The sequence below is a fragment of the Tachyglossus aculeatus genome, chromosome 2 (assembly GCF_015852505.1).
Source record: "Tachyglossus aculeatus isolate mTacAcu1 chromosome 2, mTacAcu1.pri, whole genome shotgun sequence".
NCBI lineage: Eukaryota > Metazoa > Chordata > Mammalia > Monotremata > Tachyglossidae > Tachyglossus > Tachyglossus aculeatus.
In genome coordinates, this window is record NC_052067.1 from 133588366 (window position 1) to 133608016 (window position 19651).

Here is a 19651-nt window from a genome sequence, read left to right on the forward strand (position 1 = left end):
ATGATGATGATGATGAATGCTTGGGAGGGAATGATACAATGGACTATCATTCTATTTATTCTGATGGTATTGACACCCGTCTACTTGTTTTGTTTTGTTATCTGTCTCCCCCTTCTAGACTGTGAGCCCGTTGTTGGGCAGGGACCGTATCTATATATTGCCTATTTATACTTCCCAAGTGCTTAGTACAGTGCTCTGCACACAGTAAGCGCTCAATAAATACGATTGAATGAATGAATGAATGAATGGACATATTCCCCATCCTCAAACAAGGAGAAGCAACATGGAAAGAGCAGCACAGGCCTGGGAGTCAGAAGGACCTGGGTTCTAATCCTGGCTTCACCACTTGTCTGCTGTATGACCTTGGGCAAGTCATTTAACTTCTCTGTGCTTTATCTGTAAAATGGGGATTAAGACAGACAGCCCCATTTGGGACACGGACTATGTCCAACCTGATTGCCTTGTATTTACCCCAGCGCTTAGAACAGTGCCTGGCGCATAGTAAGTGCTAAACAACACCATTAAAAAAGAAAACAAAACAAAAAAATACCCTACTGACTTTAGTTCAGATTAAGGTCAGATAGAGGGTCCATGTTCACACACTCCTTCCCCCTCCTCCCCTCACAGGGAGATCAGTCATGCCCACTCCCTAGACTAATAGGGTGACCAGTCACGTCTATCCACCAGATCAATGGTGAGACCAGTCAATCAATCAGTCAGTCAATCGTATTTACTGAGCGCTTACTTGGTGCAGAGTTCTGTACTAAGTGCCTGGGAGAGTACAGTATAACAAAATAACAGACACATTCCCTGCCCACAGTGAGCTTGCAGAATAGAGGGGGAGACAGACAGACAGAGAAGCAGCGTGGCTCAGTGGAAAGAGCACGGGCTTTGGAGTCAGAGGTCGTGGGTTCGAATCCCGGCTTCGCCACATGTCTGCTGTGTGACCTTGGGCAAGTCACTTAACTTCTCGGAGCCTCAGTCACCTCATCTGTAAAATGGGGATGATGACTGTGAGCCCCACATGGGACAACCTGATCACCTTGAATCCCCCAGCGCTTAGAACAGTGTTTTGCACATAGTAAGTGCTTAACAAATGCTATTATTATTATTATTATTCGCTGCGCCTCAGTTCCCTCATCTGTAAAACGGGGATTAAAACTGTGACCCCCAGTGGGACAACCCGATCACCTTGTAACCCCCCCCAGCAATTAGAACAGTGCTTTGCACATAGCAAGCGCTTAACAAGTACCATCATCATTATTAGTAGTAGCAGTATCAATAAATCAAATTAAAGATATGTACATAAGTGCTATGGGGCTGGGATGGGAGATGAACAAAGGGAGCAAGTCAAGGCGATTCAGAAGGGAGTGGGAGAAGAGCGAAGGAGGGCTTAGTCAGGGAAGACCGCTTGGAGGAGATGTGCCTTTGAAGGTGGGGAGAGTCATGGTCTGTCAGATACGAGGAGGGAGGGCATTCCAGGCCAGACTCAGGATGTGGGCGAGAGGTCTGCGGAGAGATAGATGAGCTCAAGGTACATCCCATCCTCCAGGGCAACAGGGACACCAGTTACCCTCCACTCACCAGTCCAGCCCCCGGGTCACCCGACTCACCCTCAGGGCCAAAGCCAGCACATTCTGCAGGCCACTGTCCAGGGTCTCAAGCAGCAGCTCTGCCCGGGGAAGCAGGGCCAAACGGCTGTCCTCCTCAAACACCAGCCGGGTCCAAAGCAACGCCTCACCTTGTGGCTCCTGGGGCGCCGGGGAAGAGGAAGGAGGAAATTAGGGTGAGTTCATTCCCCTCTCTTCCAGGAGGGAGCTGCTAAATCCTTGCCCTTCTTCTGCCCAGAAATGGGAGGGCCCGGGGCTCTTTTTGAGACTGTGAGCCCCATTTGGGACAGGGACTGTGTCCAACCTGATTTGCTTGTATAATAATGATGGCATTTATTAAGTGCTTACTCCGTGCAAAGCACTGTTCTAAGCGTTGGGGAAGTTACGAGGTGATCAGGTTGTCCCACGGGGGGCTCACAGTCTTCATCCCCATTTTACAGATGAGGGGACTGAGCCACAGAGAAGTGAAGTGACTTGCCCAAAGTCACACAGCTGACAATTGGTGGAGCCGGGATTTGAACCCCTGACCTCTGACTCCAACGCCCGTGCTCTTTCCACTGAGCCATGCTGCTTCTCCACCCCAGGCTTAGTACAGTGCCTGGCAAACGGTAAGGGCTTAATGCCACAATTATTATTATTATTATTATTATTGTTATTTTGCGCTCATGGTGAGAGGTAGGAAGGAAGAGGGCCTAGATGAGGTTGAATCAATCAATCAATCAATCATTCGTATTTATTGAGCACTTACTGTGTGCAGAGCACTGTACTAAGCACTTGGGAAGTACAAGTTGGCAACAGATAGAGACAGTCCCTACCCAACAGTGGGCTCACAGTCTAAAAGAGTGGGCTCACAGTCTAAAAGACACAGAAAAGTACCCAGGCCCCTCTTCCCCCTCCCACTGACAAGAATCAAGCCAGAGGGGCTGGGCCCCAGGGGAGCCAAGGCCATTTTGGTCTCCCAGTTACCAACAGCTGGAGCCATGCCCTTGTGAAGGGCCTGGCCTGGTGCATACAACATGGGCCTGGGTATCAGAAGGGCTTGGGTTGTAATCCCAGCTCTGCCACCTGTTTGCTGTGGGACCATGGGCAAGTCACTGAGCTTCTCTGTGCCTCAGTTACCTCATCTGTAAAATGGGGATTAAGACTGTGAGCCCTTTGTGGGTCAGGAACTGTGTCCAACCCTATTATCGTATATCTACCCTGGCGCTTAGAACGGTGTCTGGCACATAGTGATAACAATAATAATGGCATTTATTAAGCGCTTACATTGTGCAAAGCACTATTCTAAGCGCTGGGGAGGTTACAAGGTGATCAGTTTGTCCCACGGGGGGCTCACAATCTTAATCCCCATTTTACAGATGAGGGAACTGAGGCCCAGAGAAGTGAAGTGACTTGCCCAAAGTCACACAGCTGACAATCGGCAGAGCCGGGATTTGAACCCATGACGTTTTACTCCAAAGCCCGTGCTCTTTCCACTGAGCCATGCTGCAAGCACTTAACAAATACCATTCTTCTTCTTATTATTATGATTATTAGGGCAGGGGTCAGAAGTAGGGAACAGGATTCTGTGGGAAGGGGACAGCCATCATTTTGGGCCTTCTCATTCATTCATTCATTCAATCGTATTTATTGAGCGCTTACTGTGTGCAGAGCACTGTACTAAGTGCTTGGGAAGTACAATTCATTCATTCATTCAATCGGATTTATTGAGCGCTTACTGTGTGCAGAGCACTGTACTAAGTGCTTGGGAAGTCCAAGTTGGCATCATATAGAGACGGTCCCTACCCAACAGCGGGCTCACAGTCTAGAAGCGGGAGACAGACAACAAAACAAAACATATTAACAAAATAGAATAAATAGAATAAATATGTCCATGTAAAATAGAGTAATAAATATGTACAAACATATATACAGGTGCTGTGGGGAGGGGAAGGAGGTAAGGCGGAGGGGAAGGAGGAGGAGAGGAAGGAGGGGGCTCAGTCTGGGAAGGCCTCCTGGAGGAGGTGAGCTCTCAGGAGGGCTTTGAAGGGAGGAAGAGAGCGAGCTTGGCGGATGGGCAGAGGGAGGGCACTCGGTCCCGAATGGAAACCCCTGGGGTCTTGATTGAGACCTGAGGTGAGCGAGGCTGGGAGTCTGGCCCCGTGCATGTCAGTATGCTTCTCGCTCTCTCTCTCACCAGGAGAATGCTGCGCACGAACGTGCTGAATTGATCCTGCAGGATAGAGATGAGGTTCTGGCAAGCCATGAAGTCCACGAGGCGGCCCAGCCGGCCCAGTCGCTGCCACCACAGCTCAGCCAGTTGCAGCTTGCCCTCCAGTCTTTGGCGCTGGATGCGCTGCTGGGACAGGAAGCCGTCCACCTGCAGGCGCTGGCAGCTCTGAAGACGAGCCTGCAGGCCCTGCAGCATCTGGTATGTGTCCTCGTGCACCTGCCAGGGACCCAAATCCTCATCATCGGCTTTAAAGCAGTCCATCACCTTACCCCCTCCTACCTCAGCTCGCTACTCTCCTATAATTATAATGATGATGGCATTCTCCAACCTAGCCCACACACTTTGCTCCCCTAATAATAATAATGATGGCATTTGTTAATCAATCAATCAATCAGTCATATTTATTGAGCGCTTACTGTATGCAGAGCACTGTACTAAGCACTTGGGAAATACAAGCTGGCAACATATAGAGACGGTCCCTACCCAACAGCGGGCTCACGGTCTAGAAGGGGGAGACAGACAACCAAACAAATTAACAAAATAAAATAAATAGAATAAATATGTACCAATAAAATTAATAAATAGAGTAATAAGTACGTACAAACATATATACATATATACAAGGTGCTGTGGGGAGGGGAAGGAGGTAAGGCGGGGGAATGGGGAGGGGGAGGAAGGGGAGAGGTAGTGTGAGGTATTTTCACGATACCTCGATCGCGTCTATACCAACCCATCACCCACATCCTGCCACTGGCCTGGAATGGTTTTTAGACTGTGAGCCCACTGTTGGGTAGGGACTGTCTCTATATGTTGCCAATTTGTACTTCCCAAGCGCTTAGTACAGTGCTCTGCACACAGTAAGCGCTCAATAAATACGATTGATGATGATGAATGGCCTCCCTCCTCAAATTCTACAACGACTGTCCGCTCCTTCAAAGCCTTACTGAAGGCCCATCTCTTCCAAAAGGCCTTCTCTAACTAAGCTCTCTTTTCCTCTTCTCCCTTTACCTTCTCTGTCACCCTGAAAGACTTAGAAGCAGCATGGCTCAGTGGAAAGGAGCACGGGCTTTGGAGTCAGAGGTCATGGGTTCAAATGCCGACTCCGCCAATCAGCAGCTGTGTGACTTTGGGCAAGTCACTTAACTTCTCTGGGCCTCAGTTACCTCATCTAGAAAATGGGCATGAAGACTGTGAGCCCCCCGAGGGACCACCTGATCACCTTTTAACCTCCCCCGTGCTTAGAACAGTGCTTTGCACATAGTAAGTGCTTAATAAATGCCATCATTATCATTATTAAGGCACATCTCCTCCAAGAGGCCTTCCCTAAGTCCTCCTTTCCTCTTCTCCCTTTACTTTCGGTGTCGCCCTGATTTGCTCCCTTTATTCATTCCCCCCCCTCAGCCCCGCAGCACCTATATACATATCTGTAATTTATTTACATATATATATTAATGTCTGTATCCCCCTCTAGACTGCAAACTCACTGAGGGCAGGAAATGTGACTGTTACATTGTTATGCTGTATTCTCCCAAGTGTTTAGTACAGTGTTCTGCATACAGTAAGCACTCAATAAATACAATCCACCGACTGAGTAGCGGACCAGACCCTGAGTTAGGTGCTTGCGAAAATTCACTGAGAATGAACATGAGGACAAGCCTGGTTCCTGCCCTCCACCCGAAAACCCAGGGGAGACGTACACTTGGAGAAAAAGTCCGACTCTCAAAAAACTGCCCAAGATGCCCATATGCTCAGGTCAGATGGCCATCCGTCTCTCTAGGGCAGCCAACTGCCCGGGCCCCAGAGGACCTGGCTCTCCCAGAGACCCTGGACCAGGCTGATGTCTTGCTAATCACCCTGGGGCTACAATAGGGACTCAGTCTCCACTGCCGTATGGTGGTGGGAGGTGGATGGTTGGGGGTGAGGGTGGAAGGCCCTGCGTTTCAGGTCTCCAGTGGCAGAGTGATGCCACCCCAGAGCCTTGGTAGGGCCTGGGCTCTGCTGCCCTTCACTTGTTGCCTAGCTAACGAAGCGTGGCCGACCTAGGCACCTCCAGCTGGGACTCAATAAGTGTGGACACCTCATTCCTCCCGACGACCAATTGGAAATTGAGGGGTCAGCAGGAAGAGGGTGGAAGAGAGGAAGAGAGGGCTGAGGGTATTCTAGAGCATTCTCCCACTGCATGGGGACACTCAGTGTTTTAGCTGGCCTGACCCAGGAAGACATCTGCTTCAAGACACCTTCAATCAATCAATCCTATTTATTGAGTGCTTACTGTGTGCAAAGCACTCTATTAAGCACTCAGGAGAATGCAGTATAACAGAGTTGATAATCACATTCCCTGTCCACAACATGCTTAAAATCTAGGGGGGAGACGCGCTCAATAAATACGATTGATTGATTGATTGAGACAGATATTAATACAGATAAATAACCCTTCTCCGGAAAGCCCCTCTGCTTTGCTAAGCTGTTCTCTTCCCCCTGCACATCTGGGGCATCCCGATCTCCCTGAGATCCCTAAGCACTCTGGGGTGGAGGCCATGGTTCTGGAGCTTGCTCCCAAGGATCGACTATCTTCTCAGTCTCCTTCTATCCCCCTGTCTTCCTGCTGTTTGTCTGGCCCATTTCCCCTATCGGACTGTCAGTTCCTGGAGGGCAGGGCCTTGCCTTCTCCTTCCCCTGCTCTTTTCTCCAGCCCCCAGGACATGAACACAACCAAGGCTGGAGAGTACAAGCCCTGCTAGCTTCTTTCCTGCCTCTTTAGGCAGGGAAAGGGGCTCCTGTGAGGAGCTCAGCAGGGTGGATTGATCTTGGACTAGTGCCTTCCTGGACTGAAGCCGGGGCTGGAGCTAGAGGTAACCCCCAATCCCTGTCCCAAGCTCTCAAATTCCCCAACTCCCACTGCCTAGGGGCTTCTCATGTCTGACTGCCTATGCTTGAGGGAAAGGATTGAGTGCTGGAATCTGCCTGCACTCATGGGAGCCCTAAGCCCAAGCAGTGCAAGAGCTAACCACTCTTCTCCCCCCTCAGTCACATCCCCGCCACACACGTACACAATCCCAAACTCCAGGGCTTCCACTGGGGCTGAGTTGGAACAGATTGAGCCGAGCTCCCAAATTTGGGCCTGAGGATGGCTTCTCGGACGGAGCTGAGCCTTCGCTGGCTCCCAAGAGAAGAGCGAGGGGTGAGCGGTTGGGAAGGGGAATTTAGCAAGATAAGGAGGTGGTAAGAAATGGTATGAAGCCAAGAGAAGTGCGAAAGGGAGAGGGACGAGGCGAGAGAAGAAGGGGGAAGGTAGGAGGGTCTAGGCAGGAAGAGTGGGCTGGGCCAGAAGGGGGTCGAAGAACGTGAGAGGGAGGGGCAAAGGAGCCAGGGACTAGTTGGGGACTTGCTAGGAACTAGCCAGGGACTAGCTGGGAACTAACTGGGCCCTAGCTGGGGTAGTAGAGTAGAGGAGTTGGGGTGCCTATTATCATGGTTTAGGAAGTAAACTGTAAGGGACTTCAGAAACCTGTGTGGCTGATCTGAGCATATCCCACTTTCAGACGATGGAGTTGCCTCCCTAATAGACCCATTTCTGTACTACAGTGGATATAGGTCAGTTTAAATCAAACCTCAGAGTCCAAGGTGAACCCAATCAATTGTATAGGAAGGTCTGAACTCTTCTCATTTATCCCTATTGGCTGTTATTTAAAAGTTCAATTAAATCTTCAGTGCTAACACTTCTGATTATATTTATTTGTACTGCAGATGTAGAGAATGATATCAACGGCTGGACACTGGCCGGGGATTAGCCGGGCCCCAGCGGGGCAGTAGCCTGGACATGCCGGGAAGCGTCCGGGGACTAGCAGGGGACTTACCAGAGTCTAACCGGAGACCTACCAGGTTAAGGATGGTGGAGCAGAGCGCCAGAAACCTGCGGAGCAGCTGCTGGGCCCGACGGGTCTCCCTCGCCAGCGCGCGCTGCAGTTCGGCTAAACTGTAGCAGGTGGTCCAGTCCTGGGGCAGCCAGGACACCAAGTGCAGCTCCTGCAGAAGTCTGGGAAAAGGGGCGGGAGGGCGACGGGTCAGGAAGGGGGTCGAGGAAGAGTCGGGTGACAGTGTTGGGAGACACCTGCAGAGTTAGAGAAGCAATGTGGCCAAGCAGAAATAGAGTCGACCTGGATTCTAATCCTGGCTCTGCCCCTTGCCCGATGGGTGTCCTTAGACAAGTCTTTTAACAACTCCTCTATGCCTCAGTTTCCTCACCTGTTCTCCCTCCCCTTTAGATTGTGAATCCCATGTGGGACAGGGACTGCGTCCGACCTGATTATCCTGTCTCTTCCCCGGAGCTTAACGCAACGCTTGGCACAGAGGTAGCACTTAACAAATAACTATTACAGATTAACTTGAGAGGGCTTCCTGAAGGTGGTGGGATTTCAGAATGGGCAATGAATGCAGGGAGACCTGTGATCTGCCAGATTTGGGGCTGGAGGTAGTTCGAGGTCAGAGGAATAGCCAAGAGCAAAATTTGGATGGGAGAGAAGGGAGAGCAAGGAAGAGTTGGATTATCTTGCGGGATGTAGACTAAACTGTGAGCCCGTTGTTGGGTAGGGACCTTCTCTATATATTGCCAACTTGTACTTCCCAAGCGCTTAGTACAGTGCTCTGCACACAGTAAGCGCTTAATAAATACGATTGAATGAATGAATGAAGTAAAGAGTTCAAGCTGGGGAGTACTGGATGGATGGATTAATTTGCTTAGTACAGTGCTCTGCACACAGTAAGTGCTCAATAAATATGACTGAATGAATGAATAATAATTCTGGTATTTGTTAGGTGCTTACTATGTGACAGGCACCGTACTAAGTGCTGGAGCGGATACAAGCAATTTGAGTTCTACACAGTCCCCGTCCCGCATGGGGTTCACCACCTCAATCCCAATTTTCCAGATGAGGTAACTGAGGCACAGAGAAGTAAAGTGACCTGCCCAAGGTCACACAGCAGACAAGCGGCGGAGCCGGGATTAGAATCCATGACCTCTGGCTCCCAGGGCTGTGCTCTATCCACTACGCCATGCGGCTGGTGGTTAGCCTTGAGGCCAATAGAAAGGAGCTTATGTCTGAAGCAGAGGGCGAAGGGCTGACTTGGGATGTTTTTGAAGAGTGGAGAGATGTGTACCGAGCAAAGTGTCAAGATGAACGGCTGTTCTCCCTCCTTCTTAAGACTCTGAGCCCTATGTGGGACTGGGCCTGGGTCTAATCATAATAATAATAATTAAAAAATATAATTATTATAACAATATAATATAATATATTAATATACAATATAATGATAACTATTACTATAATATATAATAATATATTATATATTATGTATAATTATAATATTATTATTATTATTATGGTATTTGTTAAGCGCTTACTATGTGCCAGGCACTGTACTAAGTGCTGGATCTGATTATCTTGTATCTATCTCAGGTTTGAACACAGTACTTTGGTACAAAATTATAATAATTATTGCAATATTTGTTAAGCACTGACTAGATGCCAAGCGCTGTGCTAAACGCTGGGGTAGATCCAAGATAATCGGGTCAAATATAGTCCCTGTCCCACGTGGGACTCACAGTTTAAGCAGGAGGGAGAAGGGTAGTGAATCCCCATTTTACAATCACTTGATCAATCAATCATATTTACTGAGCACTTACTGTGTGCAGAGCACTGTACTAAGAGCTTGGGCGAACACAACATGACAATATAACCGACGCATTCCCGGCCCACAATGAGCTTACAGTCTAGAGAGGAAACTGAGGAATATATAGAGGAATCGAGGGACTTGTCCGCAGTCCCACTGCAAGCAAGTGGCAAAGGCAGGATTAGAACCCAGGTCCTCTGACTCCCTGTCCCATGGGGTTTTTTATGTTATTTGTTAACTGCTCACTATGTGTCAAACACTATCCTAAGCATGCTCTTTTCCTAGGCCACATTGCTTCACTGTTTATCATCAATATTATCATAGCTAGCAAGACCAACAGGAAGGCTAGCACTGTAGTTTTACTGAAATATGGTGATTTTTTTGGAATCAGGAAGGGGGGGTGGGGATGGATCCAGGGAATGTTAGGGTTGGAAGGAAGAATTGTCAGGATTCAGCAGGTTACGCTGGAATAATAATAATAATAATAATAATAATAATAATAATAATAATAATAATAATAATAATAACTGGTATTTGTTAAGTGCTTATTGTGTGCCAGGCACAGTACTAAGTGCTGGGGTGGCTACAAGCAAATCGGGTTGTCACAGTCCCTATCCCACAAGAGGCTCACAGTCTCAATCGCCATTTTATGAGTGAGGGAACTGAGGCCCAGAGAAGTGAAGGGACTTGTCCAAGGTCACACCGCAGACGAGTGGCGGAGCTGGGATTAGACTTTCTGACTCCCAACTCCTCGCTCTATCCAGTACATCGCGTTGCTCCTCTAAATTGAAGCAGCGTGGCTCAGTGGAAAGAGCACGGGCTTCGGAATCAGGGGTCATGGGTTCGAATCCCGGCTCTGCCAATTGTCAACTGTGTGACTTTGGGCAAGTCACTTCACTTCTCTGTGCCTCAGTTCCCTCATCTGTAAAATGGGGATTAAGACTGTGAGCCCCCCGTGGGACAAGCTGATCTCCTTGTAACCTCCCCAGTGCTTAGAACAGTGCTTTGCACATAGTAAGCGCTTAATAAATGCCATTATTATTATTATTATTAAATTGGGAGCTACAGGTCGGTGAGGAGTGGCACCAAGACGGCAGACTTCTGGGAGCAGGGGAATGGAGGGCGGGGAAGGGAAGTTCCAGGGACAGAGTTTTTAGACTGTGAGCCCACTGTCGGGTAGGGGCTGTCTCTATATGTTGCCAATTTGTACTTCCCAAGCGCTTAGTACAGTGCTCTGCACACAGTAAGCGCTCAATAAATACGACTGATGATGACAGAGACCCAGGACTCAGATGTGGGGCCGGACCCCACCTGTTGATATGCAGCAGGCCGGCTCCAAAGTGCGGAACGGTGCAGAGCAGTTGACCTCCCAGCACTGTCCGCGTCTTCTGCAGGAGCTGGGCCTTCACGTTCTTTTTCCACCTGCGGACGGGAGACCAGTCAGTCGGGGCCCAGAGCCAGGGTGGGCCACGCAGGGCACAGACAGGGCCCGGAGCTGGTCCGTGGGGAATTCCGAGTCATGGAGCTCAGACCAGTCACCCAGACAGAGGGACCCCCATCCCCGCCTGGGGACACAGGACAAAGCTGAGGGCCGGACACTCCAAGCCCCAGGAGGCCTTCCCAGACTAAGCCCTACTTTTCCTCATCTTCCACTCCCTTCTGTGTCACCCTGACTTGCTTCCTGTGCTCTTCCCCCCCTCCCCTCGCCCCACCGCACTTCTGAATATAACTGTAATTTGGTTTATCATCATCATCAATCGTATTTATTGAACGCTTACTATGTGCAGAGCACTGTACTAAGCGCTTGGGAAGTACAAATTGGCAACATATAGAGACAGTCCCTACCCAACAGTGGGCTCACAGTCTAAAAGGGGGAGACAGAGAACAAAGCCAAACATACTAACAAAATAAAATAAATAGAATAGATATGTACAATCTAAATCTAATATGTACAATAAACAATAGATATGTTTATTTATAACGATGTCTGTTTACTTGTACTGATGTCTGTCTCCCCCGCTCTAGTCCGTGAGCGCGTTGTGGGCAGGGATTGTCTCTCTTTATTGCTGTATTTTCCCAACCACTTAGTACAGTGCTCTGCATGCAGTAAGCACTCAATAAATACGATCGAATGAATGAGTGGCCGCGTTGGCCCTTCTTGGGATTTTGCTACATGAAATGCCTCCCTCCCTGAGCTTTCCTTTCCCGGGGCCCCTGCCGCCCCCCAACCCTCGCATTGGGCTCTCTGCTTCCCTTTGTTTCCCGCCTCTCCCCACTCCTCCTCCATTGCCCCCCATACCAGGTGAAACTCCGGCGCAAGAGGCAGTGTCTGAAGAAGGGGATGTATTGGAGCAGGTGCCAAAGTACAGTCTCCCGATGCCAGGTGCCCAGAGCCAGGGCCTCGCTGCCCTCCACGGGATGAACGTGCAGAACCCCAAACGGGGAGAAGATGTAGTGTTCGGGGTTCACCTTGTTGCGGGCCACCACCTGGAGGCTGTATGGCCTGAAGGAGGGTAGGAAGAGAGGGGTTAGCGGGCATCTGGCATGGCTTAAGCACAGGTGGGATGTGGGCGTGGGAAACGGGGCACAAGGGAACGGCGGTCCTGAGGGAGTTGTACTCATGGCTGCACATCTCATCCTATCCTGACTGGATTACTGCATCAGCCTCCGCTCTGATCTCCCATCCTCCTGGCTCTCGCCACTTCAATCTATACTTCATGCTGCTGCCCAGATCATCTCTGCGCAGAAACGCTCTGGGCATGTTAGTCCCCTCCTCAAAAATCTCCAGTGGCTGCCAATCAACCTACGCGTCAGGCAAAAACTCCTCACTCTCGGCTTCAAGGCTGTCCATCACCTCGCCCCCTCCTACCTCACCTCCCTTCTCTCCTTCTCCAGCCCAGCCCGCACCCACCACTTGTCTGCCGCTAACCTCCTCACTGGGCCTCATTCTTGCCCATCCCGCCATCGACCCCCAGCCCACGTCCTCCCCCTGGCCTGGAATGCCCTCCCTCTGCACATCTGCCAATCTAGCTCTCTTCCTCCCTTCAAAGCCCGAGAGCTCACCTCCTCCAGGAGGCCTTCCCAGACTGGGCCCCCTTTTTCCTCTCCCCCTCCCCACCCCCCCCGCCCTACCTCCTTCCCCTCCCCACAGCACCTGTATATATGTTTGTGCAGATTTATTACTCTATTTATTTTACTTGCACATATTTACTATTCTATTTATTTTATTTTGTTAATATGTTTTGTTTTGTTGTCTGTCTTCCCCTTCTAGACTTTGAGCCCACTGTTGGGTAGGGACTGTCTCTATATGTTGCCAACTTGTACTTCCCAAGCGCTTAGTACAGTGCTCTGCACACAGTAAGTGCTCAATAAATATGATTGAATGAAAGAATGAACATCTCTACCCAGCGGAAACGCGCCGTGATGTTCCTCCTGCCGGGGTGCCTGGCCAGGCCTGGCCTGGCACCGTTTACCCAACTGTACCTGGTGCCTCAATCAGGGTGGAGGGACTGGTAACCCTGCCACCTGGCTAGAAGGTGCTGGCTTGTGGGGTCACCAGGAAAGGCAGGATATGTGAATGAACTGACCCCAAGCAGGCCAAATCCGTAGCCTTGCTTGGGGGTGGTCACAGGATGAGGGCAAACAAAGGAGGGAAAGCAATCTCTTCTGGGATCAAGGTGAACCAGCCTCCCTGAATAAAGGGGTGCAGCATCCCACAGAAGCTAATAGCAGCGGTCACCCACAGATCAGAGGGCATCTTTGGGGCACCCGGGGAGACCTAAGAGGCTAAGGGGGCACCCACTGGGTCCATGGCCATCACCCTTCAGTCAGTCCCAGGGAGCTAAAGAGTCAGGGGACAGGGGGAGCAGGTGGGGTCGGGGTGGGGGGGGCTGGGGACTGGATAACCAGGGGGATGAGAGTCTGAGAGTTGGGATTCCCACCTGAAGTGCCTGCTGGAGGCCACGTTGAGGTACAGAAAGTGGCTGTAACTCAGGAATCGGTGCCTCCGTAGGATGGCGGCCGCTTGGCTTCCCAACTGGGAGTGCTTTAGCGGCCGTGGACAGCGCCCTTCCTCTCGGGTCTCTGGCAAGCTGCTGTCTGGGAACTTAGTCCACTGTGACCTGCAAATGGCGCAACCATCCAAGGCTCCAGGACCTGGGCCTGATCAATCATGCAATATTATTATTTTTATGGTACTTTTTAAGGGCTTACTCCGTGCCAAGCACCGTTCTAAGCGCTGGGGTAGATACAAGGTAATCAGGTTGTCCCACGTGGGGCTCACAGTCTTCATCCCCGTTTTACAGATGAGGTAACTGAGGCACAGAGAAGTGACTTGCCCAAAGTCACACAGCAGACATGTGGCGGAGTCAGGATTAGAAGCCATGTCCTTTGACTCCCAAGCCGGTGTTCTTTCCACTAAGCCATGCTGCTTCTCAGTACTGTTTATGGGGCTCTTACTGGAAGACTACAATACAATATTGTATTGTACTGTGTCGACTATGCGCTCTACATTGTCTATGCACTTCAATCTGTGACCTTTGGACACCTGATATTTGTCCCACCCCCAACTCCACATCACTTATGCATATATCTTTAAATTATATAGTATAAGTTACTTATTTATTCATATTAATGTCTGTCTTCCCCTCTAGGCGGTAAGCTCGTTTGGGGCAGGGAACGGGTCTAAAATTCTGTTGTATTGTACTCTCCCAAGTGTTTAGTACAGTGTTCTGCATATAGTAAGCACTCTATAAATACAGTCGATTGATTGAATAGAGTTGGTAGACACAATCCTTGCCCACAAGGAGCTTACAGTCTACAGGGGGAGATAAAATAGAGTTGGTAGACACAATCCTTCCCCACAAGGAGCTTACAGTCTATAGGGGGAGATAAATAGTCAAATAAATTACAGAGAGGAGAAATAGTGGAGTAAAAGGATATTTCCATAAGCGCTGTAGGATTGGAGAGAATATCAAAGTGCTTGAAGGGGACATAGCTAAGCACAGAGTCAACACAGAGGGGAAGAAGAGGAGGGGAATCGAGGGCTTAGTCAGAGAAGGCCTCTTGGAGGAGATACGATTTTAGGAAGGTTTTGAAGGTGGGAAATATGGTGGACTGTCAGATGTGAAGGGTGAGAGGGAGTTCCTGCCTCGTTCTTGCCTGTCCCGCCGTCGACCCCCGGCCCACGTCTTTCCCCTGGCCTGGAATGCCTTCCCTCCACACATTTGCCAAGCTACCTCTCTTCCTCACTTCAAAGCCCTACTGAGAGCTCACTTCCTCCAGGAGGCCTTCCCAGACTGAGCCCCCTTTTTCCTCTCCTCCTCCCCATCCCCCCCCCAGCCCTACCTTCTTCCCCTCCCCACAGTACTTCTATATATCTGTACAGATTCATTACTCTATTTATTTTACTTGTACATAGTTACTATTCTATTTGCTTTGTTAATGATGTGCATATAGCTATAATTCTATTTATTCTGATGGTTTTGACAACCGCCTACATGTTTTGTTTTGTTGTCTGTCTCCCCCTTCTAGACTGTGAGCCCATTGTAGGGTAGGGACTGTCTCTATATGTTGCTGACTTGTACTTCCCAAGCGCTTAGTACAGTGCTCTGCACACAGTGAGCGCTCAATAAATATGACTGAATGAATGTAAGGAGGCCTGGCAGAGGGGCACTAAGTTGGAAAGTGCCGGCCCAGAGAAGTCAGCTGAGGCAGCTAAACTGGGAGGGTTAGAAAGAAGAGAGCGTTGCCGGGAAGGGGACGTGGATCTTGCTTCTGTTCAACTCTACCAAGCGCTTAGTACATTGCTTTATGATTAAGAAGGCCTTTGGTAAATGTGACTGGTTGTATGTTGGAGCCTCTAGACAATAAGCTCGTTATGGGCAGGGAACATTTCTACAACATTTCTAAAAGAGTTTAGCTCAGTGCTCTGTGATTCAGGCATTTGGTAAACGTGACTGATTGACTGGGTGATGGAGCCAGTTGGGAACAATGGGGGAGATCCCAGAGTCTTTCTTTCAACTACCCAGTTGAAGGCAGCAGACAGAAAGAGGAAGAGAAGGACAAAGACTGGCTTCGTCATCAGGGTCTGTGCCCCTCCTCTCAGGACACAGCTGCAGAAGTTGTATTGGTGCTCAATCTCTGAACCCATCCAACCTCTTGTAACCCTGGCCCATTGAGTCCCCCCACCCACCACCCCTATTCTGAGACATTACCGACTGGAGGAAGGCATGGAGTCTCCCAACACAAAGCAGCGAGGCCTAGTGGAAAGAGCATGGGCCTGGGATACAGAGGACCTGGGTTCTAATCCCAGCTGGCTGCTCTGCCTCACTCGGTTACATCCCCCCCCCTCAAAAGTGGGCTTCCCAAAGGAAGGAAGAGAAGGGAGGGAGGAGGAAAGGCATGGAAGAGGAAGGGAGAAAGTGAGGCAACCAAGAGCTTCTCTTCCTCCTCGGGGATGCCCTGAGCCCTCACAAGGTGACCGTCCTGACCCAGGCCCAAGGGGAGCTTACCTGGCCGCAGCCCAGTCCGAGGTGGGCTCCTCCTCACTGCCGGGCTTCAGTGGGATGTCGATTGCTAAGGCCAGGGGCAAGAGGCTCAAACCAGCCCTCCAATGCCCCTCGTTCTCCACCACTTCGGCTCCCACCACGCCCAAGCAGTACTGCAGCTCAGACAGAGTCATGGGTTCTGGCTGTGGCCAGATTTCCTCCGATTTCTCCTCGCTTCCAGCCCAGGTGAACGGACAGAGCCGCTCCCAGGGGGCTGCTGAGCCTGGATCTCCGTGAGGTTGAGGGCCTCCGCTTACGGGCTTGCCCCTCTTCCGGCAACAACTGTGCGTGGATTTCTCCATCAGGGAGATGTCAGGAGGCAAAGCTTGGGTCAGGGCCTCCCACAGGTCATCGTCGGCCAGGGGAGCCTGGCAGTACACCTGCTCCAGAAGGGGAAGCAGCTCCAGGCGGCCCCGCAGCAGTCTGCGGTAGGGGGGTAGGAGCCGCAGAATGGCCTTCAGGTAGATCCAGGAGCCGGGCCGGCCGTCCCGCAGCACCGCAGCCAACGTGGCCTGCAGCTCGGACAGCAGCAGCTCAACCGTCCGGGGCGACGCTTGGCCCAGGGCCTGCAGTTGTGTATCCAGCTGCTGCCGCACGCTCCAAGCCCACAGCTCTGCCCCCAGTTGCCAGTTCTGATCTGGAAGCCTACCTGGAGGATGAAGAGGAGGAGGGGGGTAAAGGATGGAGAGAGAAGGGAGAGGAAGGAGGGGCAGGGGAAGTCAGGAGACAAAGGAGGAGGAGAAATCCGAGGTGAGGAGGAGATGAGGGAGAACACGGTGGGGGGTAAAGCAAAAAGGAGAGAATAGGGAATGGGGGAAACAGAAAGGAGAGAAAATGGGGAGCATGGGGGAAAAGAGAATAGGGGAGAGAGAGAAGGTAGGGAGGGAGAAGACAGGAGAGAGGAGAAGACCAGGAAGAGGGAGAAAGATGGGGAAAGGGGCCGGGGTGGGGTGGACGGGGACACCTCAGTCAGAATTATCCACTATCTCCTCCCCATCTGCCCACTGAGGTAATTCCCCAAAAGGTAAAGTAATCGTGGAGGGCAATGAGGAGTCCGGAAGCATCTAGGCAAAGGCTGGCCTAGGAAAACTGAGTTGAGGGCCGAGCGGTTCGGGTTCAGACGACGAACGGGAGAGGCAGTGTCCCGAGCATGCACCATCAAGGGGGTGATGGCGGGTGAAAGTCTGGAGGTGTCCAATCCCTCTCCGCCCAGTCCTACAGCTCAGAAATGACACCTGCTTTACCAGGGTCCTGGGAGAGGGAAGCAGTAGCTCCGAGGCAAGGGAAAAATGCTTGCGGATAACATCATTACGACAGGCTGCGTGTCTAGCATTACATCAGTGGCAATACCTGCACCTGGGCATTGTGGGGGGGTGGGGGTGGGCTGAGCGGGCAGTAGTTCGTCCCCGTGTCGCAGGATGGTCGAATGTCTGCAGCCAGCCTTGGTGTCCCGGGACCAAGGGGCTGTGAGTAGCCACCACAAGAGCCACTGGGAGATGAGGGTGTTGGGAACTCTGCCTACCCTAGGGCCGGGCAAAGTCTCATCTCAGTGGCCGGGGAAGGCCTGGCTTACTGGGACCTTGGCAGAGACACCACTAATAATGAAAGTAATGGTAATAATAGCGGTATTTGTTAAGTGTTTACTCTGTGCCAGGTACTGTACTAAATGCTGGGGTGGATACAAACAAATAATAATGACAGTGTTTGTTGCCCAAAGTCACACAAGCTGACAACTGGAGGAGCCGGGATTTGAACCCATGACCTCTGACTCCCAAGCCTGTGCCCTTTCCACTGAGCCACGCTGCTTATAGATGATGTAACTGAGGTCCAGAGAAGTGAGGTGACTTGCCCAAGGTCACACAGCAGACAGTGAGCCCGTTGTGGGTAGGGGTCGTCTCTATTGATGCCTTGTACTTTCCGAGTGCTTAGTACAGTGTTCTGCACACAGTAAGCGCTCAATAAATAGAACTGGATGAAAACGGTGGAGAAGCGGCATTAGAACCCAGGTCCCCGGCCTCCCAGGCCCTGCTCTTGGAATTTTAGGGGCCTGACAGGTCAGCGGTGGCCTTCTCTCCCCGTCACCCTCTTCCCACCCAATTCTCCCACCACAACAGCCCCTCACCTGGCCCAGCAGGCTGCTCGGGATGGGAGGCCATGGATCGTGGAGAGGATGGGGGGCAGGTCATGGTCCGGGACCTGTCGAGGCTCAGATTTTGGGGTCCGAAGGAAAGCCTGGCCTTGGGCCTGCCCTTCTGACGCCGACACACCCGGTGGGACCTTCCCTGAGCCTAACACTCCTCCCTTTCCAGTCCTCAACTAGCACCACATGGACCAGTCACTGCTAACCCCGGTCCTGAAGCTGTCCTTGTACCTGAAGAGAACAATAATAATAATAATAATGGTATTTGTTAATAATAATAATAATAATAATGGTATTTGTTAAGCATGTAATAATAATAATAATAATAATAATAGCATTTATTCAGCGCTTACTATGTGCAAAGCACTGTTCTAAGCGCTGGGGAGGTTACAAGGTGAACAGGTTGTCCCACGGGGGGTTCACAGTCTTAATCCCCATTTTCCAGATGAGAGAATTTAGGCCCAGAGAAGTGAAGTGACTTGCCCCAAGTCACACAGCTGATAAGTGGCGGAGCTGGGATTGGAACCCATGACTTCTGACTCCCAAGCCCGGGCTCTTTCTACTAAGCCACACTGCTTCTCTATTAATAGTATTTGTTAAGCGCTTACTGCTAATAATAATGATGATGGCATTTATTAAGCGCTTACTATGTGCAAAGCACTGTTCTAAGCGCTGGGGAGGTTACAAGGTGATCAGGTTGTCCCACGGGGGGCTCACAGTCTTAATCCCCATTTTACAGATGAGGGAACTGAGGCCCAGAGAAGTTAGGTGACTTGCCCAAAGTCACACAGCTGGCAAGTGGCGGGGCTGGGATTAGAACCCATGACCTCTGTGCCAAGCACTGTTCTAAGCGCTGGAGTAGATACAAGATGATGATGATGGCATTTATTAAGTGCTTACTACGTGCAAAGCACTGTTCTAAGCCCTGGGGAGGTTACAAGCTGATCAGGTTGTCCCATGTGGGGCTCACAGTCCTAATCCCCATTTTCAAGATGAGGTCACTGAGGCCCAGAGAAGTGAAGCGACTTGTCCAAAGTCACCCAGCTGACAAGTGGCAGAGCCGGAATTTGAACCCCTCACCTCCGACTCCAAAGCCCGGGCTCTTGCCACTGAGTCACTGAGTGGGGGAGCAGGGAAGGTGGGTGGGAGAAAAGATGCTCAGGTTGTCCCACTTGGGGCTCCCAGTCTTCATCCCCATTCTACAGAGGAGGTGGCCGAGGCCCAAAGAAGTGAAGTGACTCTCCCCAAGTCGCCTGCCCAGGTGATACGTGGCGGAGTCTGGATTAGAACCCAAGCCCTCTGCCTCGCCAACCGGGGCTCCTTCCCCGAAGCCACGCTGCCTGGACAAGTGGCTGGGCCCCCGCCCGCCCCCCGCCCCCAATTCCCCATCCTCACACCTTCTGCCCCGCAAGCCGGGGCTGCTCGGCGGGGTTTGGCGGGGGGCGGGGGGCCGGGAGGCCTGGGCTCCCTC

The 19651-nt window shown here is 51.1% G+C and overlaps 1 protein-coding gene across 1 annotated transcript in view; it reads right to left on the reverse strand.

Moving 5' to 3' along the window:
- DNHD1 (dynein heavy chain domain 1) overlaps nt 1–19651 on the reverse strand; it is an 82039-nt gene that overhangs the window by 54648 nt on the left and 7740 nt on the right. The window contains 8 exon segments of the mRNA XM_038763126.1: nt 1614–1751; nt 3787–4038; nt 7702–7858; nt 10804–10914; nt 11792–11995; nt 13434–13613; nt 16005–16689; nt 18163–18411. Of these exon segments, the coding sequence (XP_038619054.1) occupies nt 1614–1751; nt 3787–4038; nt 7702–7858; nt 10804–10914; nt 11792–11995; nt 13434–13613; nt 16005–16689; nt 18163–18196 (1761 nt within the window). The 5' untranslated portion in view covers nt 18197–18411.